This window comes from Echinops telfairi, unplaced genomic scaffold (assembly GCF_000313985.2).
Source record: "Echinops telfairi isolate 266 unplaced genomic scaffold, ASM31398v2 ScPeMD7_7410;HRSCAF=8448, whole genome shotgun sequence".
Taxonomy (NCBI): Eukaryota; Metazoa; Chordata; class Mammalia; order Afrosoricida; family Tenrecidae; genus Echinops; species Echinops telfairi.
In genome coordinates, this window is record NW_022111310.1 from 2003723 (window position 1) to 2012381 (window position 8659).

Genomic DNA, 8659 nt, shown 5'->3' on the forward strand with positions numbered 1-8659 from the left:
CTGTGGGTTTCTGAGACTGACTGTGAATGGGAGTACACAGCCCTGTCTTTCTCCCTAGGAGCAGCTGGTGGTCTCAAACTGCTAACCTTGCGGATCGAAGCCCAACACGTAACCACTATGCCACCAGGGCTCCTATTAATAATAATAATGAACCTCAAAACCGTAACTGGCACACTCCCTGTTATTTCTGACTTATGGTTGTCTTACGTTAAGATCACAGGGCTGGAAGGGACACTGGTGCCATCCAGCCCAAATGCTATGCTCCTGGGTGTAGAAGCTGGGGTCCAGAGGAGACCTGTCTTAATCACACAGCAAGGTAAGGGTAGGCAAAGGAGAGCTCGGACGCTGCCTTTGTCCCTGTGGACAGCGCGTACCATGTCAGAGCACCGAGAGTCAGCATGAACCAGGGAGGTGAGGAGTCGCCGAGGGCGACTGCCGGTTCAAGCCCTTTAGCATTACGAACACCATCGCGGGAGCTTCACTGGAGGGAGTCGTTCAAAAGGGGATTCTCACAACGTGATCCATTCCAAAAGTATAAAATAGCAGCGCACACTTTTCTGCTGCCGCAAGTCTGCCTGCCTACAAACTACATCTGAATCTGGTTTCGTCTACATTCTAAAAACATACAAAGGCTCCTCTACAAGCACAATCTTTCCAACTCTTCAGAAAGCAGAGCGTCCGGGGCCGGCTTTTTCATCGTCTTGTGATCAGTGCTCCCAAGGCCCTAAGAGGCAAAGGAAGAGGGACAATGTTTAAGGGGGTGAAAAAAAAGAGCCCTATATGTCACAATCACTTGGTGCAGGTTGGGGGGGCATAAGGGTCTGGGGGGCGGGGGATGTCTGAGAGGTAGAATTTAGATCCATGGGCAGAGGTTTCAGGGAGACATGTTGCAGCTTAATATGAGGAAGAACTTTCCAGCTATTGGAAAACCCACAGGTGATTATCTGGAGGTAACCAGCCTGTCTCCCTGCGGGTATGCACGTGCTCAGCTGGCTTGGCAGGCGGAGGGGTTCCACGGTTTCCGAGGCTTCCTTTGGGAGACTCCCCTACAGTAGACTGCATCCACAACCCAGAGCCATCTGTGTTTTCAAACAGTATGCACGGGGACTTCAAGAAAGACATTTTCCCTTAGCTTTGGATTCCACTTATCCATGAACTTTTGAAGCCCCCTCTACCACCCTCCTCCAATTAGCTCTTGGAGTCCCTGGGTGGTGCACATGGCTAATAATCGCAGCTGCTGACTGAACAGTTAGGTTTGAGTCTAGCCTGAGGCACCTCCGAAGATTTCCAAAGCTACCAAAACAAGCTCACTGACATCGAGTGGATGCTGACTCACAGCGACCCTATAAAGGGTGTTTGGAGGCTGTAGAGCTTTATAGGAGCAGGCAGCCTCTCTTCCTCATGAGGATCAGCTGGTGGGTTTGAACCACAGACCTTCTGGTTAAGCAGCCCAAATGCTTACCTGACAATGCCTACAAGGCTCCTTTGAAAACCCTGAGAGCCCAGTTCAGCTGTGACACACATGGGGTTGCCACAAATCGGATTTGCCTCATGGCAACTGGTCGATGCGTTCTTCAAAGCAGTAAAAACAAAAAAGTCACTGTGATAGGTAGATTTATTGTGCCAAATGGCCAATGAACAGCTGGGATTAATCCAAGGGTGGAGAGAGAAATGGCTCCGTGAGCCTCGCCTTTCTTCTCTTGCTCTTCGATGATCGGACCAGTGTACAGACTGCCTTAGCTTGTTCTCTGCCTCAATTTGCAAGCTACACTACCTGTGGGACGCCTAACTCGTGGACTGGGTCGCTGTAGTTTGAGGTTCCTTCAAGACCTGCTTCGCCATGCTACTGGAGTGTTGGACCCTGTCACCTGGCCGACTGTTGGTGACCTGCCTTGCTGTTTGCTGCCTGTGGCCCGATAGCCTGACTTGCTCTACAGAGGACTCAGCTGTCTGCTTCCTTGACTTGCACCCGGTGGCTCTGAAGACTTGAAGGGCTGCCAGTGTATTTATTAGCTGTCTCACAGAAGTGAGTTGCACTGAGCCATTTGTACTGCTCTATAGATTAATTAACTGTTTATTTCTTATGTTATCTATCTATCTATATAAATATATACAAAATTATTAGTGTCCTGGTTTTGTTTCTCTAGAGAACCCTGTCTAACATAGGCACCCACTAGGAAGACAATTTGAAGACCCCCACCTCCTGACACGTTACTGTTTTTCTTACTCATTTCTAGAGGCTCTTACTACTCTCTCTCTCTTTCTCTCTCTCTTACACACACACACACACACACACACACACAGTCAGCTGGAGGCTGCTTCTCTGCCTGGGCCCCACCCCTCCCACTGCACACCCCACAGCAGGTTCTCCCCAGGCCCCGCCCCCTAAAGCCTGGGCGCAGCCCATCACTCAAGAGCTCAGCTACCAGAAGTTAGAGCAGCGGTTCTCAACCTGTGGGTCCCAACCCCTTTGGGGGTCGAACGACCCTTTCATAGGGGTCGCCTAAGACCATCAGAAAACCCATAAATATTTCACAATATGTAATTACATATTGTTTTGTGATTAATCACTATGCTTTAATTATGTTCAATTTTTAACAATGAAAATAGATCCTACATATCAGATATTTACATTATGATTCATAACAGTAGCAAAATGACAGTTATGAAGCAGTAATGAAAATACTTGTATGGCTGGGGGTCACCACCACATGAGGAACTGTATGAAAGGGTTGCGGCATGAGGAAGGTTAAGAACCACTGCTCTAGACCCAGGGGCAGATTAACGCCAAGACACAGGTAGACCTATAAGGAACGCTAGACCCACAGATGCTGAAAGGAGACAAGCGCCTTAACAGAGGTAGAAAAGTCCTTCGGCTGCATCTCAGAACCCTGACTTTGAACTGGTAGCCTTCTGAAACTGTGAGAGAGTGGATGTCTGCTTGTCAGAGGCACCCCCTTCTGGCATTTCTATGGAGCAGCACTAGCATGCTCCAACAGCAACTCTTGGTAGGGGACTCACGGTCCATTCTGCCTGCTTATCTCAGTATAATCCCACTGCAGTCAGTTTATTCCATTTATGTATTTTTCATTACGTATCTCATAAGCCACTGCAAACCTCCTGCAACATGCGTACATAAATATTAAAAATTGACGCAGAGTACAGACATTACTCTGTCACGTGTCTCCTCTGGAGCTGGGAGATGGGGGAGGGTTGCAGTTACTCACTCAGTTCTGTGACAGTCACTGTGCCGAGGGCCTGGGCCTCCCCCAGGGTGTTGGCCGAATGGCACTGGTACACCCCTTGATCTTCCTTTCTCAGTGGGTTGATCTAGAAATGAAACAGGCAAAAGAGAGTGCAGGCAGGCATGTGTGCTTCTGAATGGCACAGACGAATTATAGGCTTGTTTAGCTCCTAATGACACTGCAAGACAGTGCCCTGTTGAACGTGGCTCTTCTTGCCACTGGGCCCTGGAGCTCCCGCCTAATGACCCCTTGCATTGCTGATGGGCCTGGGTAAGAGAAGGCGGAGGAAGGCACTGACAAGAGTTCAGTTCTGAGTGATGGTGAACAGGGCTAGTTGTGGTTGCCATCCTGCTGGGGATGAAATCAACCATTTCAGAAGCAGCAACAGGGAATCTCACGACAAGAAGGTAAGAGGATCTGGAAGGGGAGCGTGACATGACTTCCAACCCCGAGATCCCTGTGCATTAAACCTCCTTGACCCAGGAGTGACAGAGACGCAGCAGCAGCACCAGCGCCGGCGCACTAAACAGAGTAGTAGACTTTCCCACCCACGGAGCAGGTCAAGCCGAGTGCTTTCGGGCAGGAGGCTGGTTTGTAAAGTAGGGTGCCTCTGGATGCTTAATTGAGGAAGCTGGGCTTTGTGAACCCCCAGAAATGGAGCTGAATGCCTTCGGGTTGAAACTTATAGTGGAGGAGCATGCCCTTTGGGCATATGTTGGCAACCCTGAAAGAGCTTTGTTAACACTGCAGGGCAGAGGTCAGGCCCAGAGGCTGAGGGCCAACGAGAGGCCTGCGTGCAGGCATGGCAGAGAAGAAACTGTTCGGACTGAACAACTGTATCCTGAATGGTAATCTGTTAACTTCCCCCGACAAGCCTCATCATCGTGAGCATTGGGTGTGAGTTGTGTGTGTGTGTGGCCACGGCAATGAGTGATCAAACCCAGCTATGAAGTAGAGTGATGTGGAGGAAGGAACAGCTGGCGTCAGAAGAGGGGAAAGGGATGGGGGCTGTCTGACCACCCGCAGGTCTGGAGGCGCCTGGTCTCCCGTGCTAACGTGAAGGCAGCTTTCCTGCTGCATGTTGTAGGGAGAATTGGTTTCTGGCCTTCCCAGCTTCCAGAGGCACCACCTGCATTCCTTGGCTTGTGGCCTCTTCTCTCTGCAAGGCCAGCGATGCCCATTGAGTCTCACATCCGTCCCTCTGCCTTCCTCTCCCCACTGAAGACTTGTGAGTACATTGGACCCATCTGGGAATTCCAAGAGCATCTTTGTAACAACCTTCATTTCCCCTTGTCAGGTAACAGCCTATGCACAGGCTTCGGGGAGTAGGACATGGATATCTTCAGGGGGCTGTTGTTTGGCCACTTACCCTCCCCACTGGGTATTTGGCCACTTACCCTCCCACCTGTCCTCCCCACCTCATGCCTCTAAGGAGGTCCAATGAGAAATGACTCAAAAGAGTATTGAAAACTGTGCCGAGCTGTGGCAGTGTAAAAGCTGGCTAAGGCACTTGGCTGCTAACGATGAGCTGGATGGGGTGAGCCCACCGGGAAGTAAGGGCTGGCGACCGGCTACCGGAAATCCAGTGTAGACCATCTCGACTCTGACACGCACACCTGGGGCTGCCCCAAGCCAGAACGAACCTGGCGGCAATGGTGACAGGTGGGCAGTCAATACCGTCCAATGAGCCTAACCAAGCAAGATACTCACCAAAATCCAGGTGGTAGCCTCGTGATCGGAAGGGCCTCCCCGCACCTGGACAGCGATGTTGACATGGTCCCCAGGCAGTTCCTCCAGCACCTGGGTGCCCGCTGGAGACTGCGTGATCTGTAGAGCGCAGAAGAGCCCACAAGTGTTCAGAAAAAGCATCTCTTGAAAAGGACCGACCCGTGGGCATCCTTACCACCTTCAACTCCTCCGTGTCTCCCAGGCGGAAACCCTGTTGGTTCTGAGTCCCAACTACCGGACTGATAGAAGAACAGGGGCTTCCCAGGGCAAGACCTTCACAAAGTCCGTGTGTCAAAGCCCCCCCAACTGCTTCTCGGGAGTAAGCCGAGGCTGTCTGCGCCCATCACCACGCACAGACTCAAAACCCTTACTCAGGGCTCCAACCCATGGTGGTGGGTGTGGTTTGGGTTAGGGGCCTCTGAAGGGCTGTGGAGGTCACATATGTTGAAATCCCCTTCAGTCACCCCAAACTGGATCTGCAGGAAGATTGATTTTTGCCATCGTATCGGGTCACCTGTCACCAGCCAGGTCTTTTTTTTTAAACCCAGCTCCTGTTTTTTTAAAAGTGGTTTCTAGCTTCACAGTGGCTGATTTGGGCAGATGAACGGCAGAACTTTCTGGATGCCTGGGTGGCCAAGGGAGCAAAAGGCACAAGAAAGAAGGTCATGTCCCTCTTTGCAGGGAGAGGTGTGAGGTAGAAGCCCAGAAGTGGGGGAGTCATATATAAGGCATCTTTCTTTTAATCCTCTGATCCACAAAGAAAGATACACAGACTACCCACTTCAAGGAAAATAAAAAAATGTTCTCCATACCTGTTTCTTTTCTACCCACTCCCTCCCCTCCTCCCACGCCCTTCTGTCCACCCCCCAATACACACACATACACACACACACACACACACACACACACACACACACACGCTCACTCAGACACACACACACACACACTCACACTGCTAAGGCACGAGTTCTCGGGTAGCAATACCTTCCTCCATGCGATGACAGGAGCGGGCACAGCCCTCACCTCACAGGACAGGTACACCTGTGCCCCCGTGACATTGTGAGTGCTGCGGGGTGGACCGATGACCACAGGAGCTGAGGGAAGACAAGGAACACGGCCTTTACCTGCCAGGGTCCAAGCACCCCCCTCGGCCGATGGCTGCCGAGCCAGCCTGCAGAAAGCACCAGTGGAGTTTTCATATGACACCCCTGTGTCCAGCCTCCGTCCACACCCTGCAGGGACCAGGGTAGCAGCATCAGATGAAACTCTGACACGCAGAAGCCACTCAAGACCAAGGAGGCAGAGGGAGCGTGCTCCCAGGACCAGGGAGGAGACCTCTAGCCCATCCCCTTTGTTTCTCACAACAGGAAAATGGGGGCTCAGGGAGGGAGGAAGACAATTTCCGGAAGCCCCAAGTCTGTCTGGCAGCCCTGGGGGACCCCTTCACACACCCTCCAGGGCTCCTCCCGCGACTTGGCTGCCATCTGCCCACAGCTTCCACCCAGCAGCTCCAGGGGGGGCTGGTGTCATCTCCAGGGGAGGGGGTTTCACCCTGGGCAGGGACTCCTGGGGTTCATTCAAGACACCAGAGATGCAGTCCCTCTATCCTCTTATAGCCACCCTCCCTCCGAAATCCACCCCCTCAACACACACACAAGAACTGATTAATAGACATAGAAACCACCGGTAAAGGGAGGGACTGAGGGTTAAGAACCAGGCCAACCTGGTGAAGCAGGCAGGCATGGCTCTGGGTTGGCAGGAGGGAGCAGGAGGGAGCGTGCTCTCTGGACAAAATGACAGGTTAACCAAAGTCAGCATCTTCAGCCTCCCTCCCCAGCCTCATCTGCTCAGCTCACACTCAGACCTACCGCATCCAGGTCAGCTGCCTTTCCCGGCAATCAGAAACGCTCCAAACCAAACGCACTGCCACGGAGTCGATGCCGACTCAGAGCAGCCCTACAGGACAGGGTAGAGCTGCCCCTGTGAGCTTCTGAGACTGAGACTCCTTGCGGGAGGAGAAAGGCCCGTCTTCCTCCCGCTCCTGGCATTTAAGGCCCCGCTCCACATGTCCACACTGCCCTGCCTTCTCTCTGCCTGCACATGCACCTCGCTGTCCACTACCCTGGCCTCCTCACCCCGCAGCTCCTCCCTCCAGGAACAGGAGCCTTGCAGCCCAGGTGTTGACACCCGTCTTACCCTGCACCAGGTCCTGAGGAAAGTGTGATAGGAGGCCTGGTGGTGGAAGTGCTCTGGACTGGGGTTTCCTCATCTGTGAAATGGGCACAGGCCCCCGTCCCTGAGCGCGCCGCCCCTGAGCTGTGTATCTGTGCCCTGAGAGTGAAGGGGATGAGTCAGGTTGGCATGAGCAGAAGCAGGGTCAGGAGCAGGCCTGGCACCAGGGGGTGGATGAAGTAGCACGTGATAAATAGAAAGCGCAGGAGCCATTGCCTACAGAGCCGCCCCTGCTGCTTTGAGAGGCCTGTCCTGGAGGGGGAGAGGACCCTGACACCAGCGCTGGGCCACCGTGGCACAGGAGACAGGGAGGAAAGGGGCAGCGTCAAAGGCCCAGGAGCTGTGGGCAGACTAGGCTGCAGCTGACTCTACCACGTGCCCAAAACAAAACTCCAGGAAATTGTCTGAGAGCGGCAGAGTTCCAAACGGGGCAACCCCTCTGACATCCCAGCTCCCCAAGCTCCTAGGCCTGACTGGGGCTGGGAGCCCCTACTCTGGGGCCAGGCCCTTCCTCCCTTGGAAGGCTGTTAATGAGAAACCTTATTCTGATGTGGAACTGAACCCCAGCCCTGACCCCCGCCCTACCCTACCCATAACGCTCACCTGTTAAGCACAGGGCTGTCTCAGGAGCTCCACGGCCTCGCGGGTGCCCCGAGCAGCTCTCCAGAGAGTTGTGTACAGAGCTGTCCTCATCCTTCAGAGCCAGGCTGCTCTCTTCTGTCCCCACCTGGTCAACTTGAGTCTGATTGGGCCCAGCTGGCTGTCCTTCAGGGGACCCTGGCTCTAGCCTCCAAGTACAGGCAACACCTCTGCAAATGCACCAGGGACTAGCTGTCTAACACGTGCCCCAGTGTCTGCTGACTGCCACAGGGCCATCCATCTCATGTCCTCCTGCAGGAGCCCGACAAAGGCAGTCTAATTTATTCACCGCCTCCCTCCGGCATCTCAATGCAGGGCTCGGCCCGCTCTGGGCACCGTCAGAACGGCATTCCCCATCACAGCCCTCTCTGGCTCCGAAGGGACACTGGGTCAGTGGGCTTCACTTCCGTTCCTGCAGAGCCATACATTATAGATGAGATTCCACCGTCCCTTTCGGGCCTAAACAAATCAACCCCGTAAATCACATTTCCTCGTTCTTCCCCCGCCTTTCCCGCCTCCCTCTCTTGCAATAACTACAATTAAGAAAATCTCTCTGGGACACGTTGTCTTTGTCACGTACTTCCGGGAGGAGAGCGGCATTTCTTCAACAAAAGAGAGCCCCTGCTTGTCAATGTTCAAAACGACACGTAAGTTAAAACCATCTGCACACAGTAAAATGGATGCTTTGGGGTGAACGGCTAAGCGAGTTTGGGCAAGCGGGTCGTGGTGGACACACCATCCTCACCAATTCAGAGAGTGCGTCTGGTCACTTGGAGAATTCCCTCCTCGCCCCGTCATCTTTTCTTTTTTTTTTT

The 8659-nt window shown here is 53.2% G+C and overlaps 1 protein-coding gene across 1 annotated transcript in view; it reads right to left on the reverse strand.

The window, feature by feature from the left end:
* Positions 1–638: 638 nt before the first annotated feature.
* Positions 639–8659, reverse strand: part of IGFBPL1 (insulin like growth factor binding protein like 1) — a gene marked incomplete at its 5' end in the record, with an annotated part of 15592 nt that continues 7571 nt past the window's right edge. Inside the window, 4 exons of the mRNA XM_004710994.2 lie at positions 639–724; positions 3228–3330; positions 4956–5072; positions 5958–6067. Coding sequence (XP_004711051.2) covers positions 708–724; positions 3228–3330; positions 4956–5072; positions 5958–6067 — 347 coding nt within the window. The remainder of the gene's footprint in view (positions 725–3227; positions 3331–4955; positions 5073–5957; positions 6068–8659) is intronic.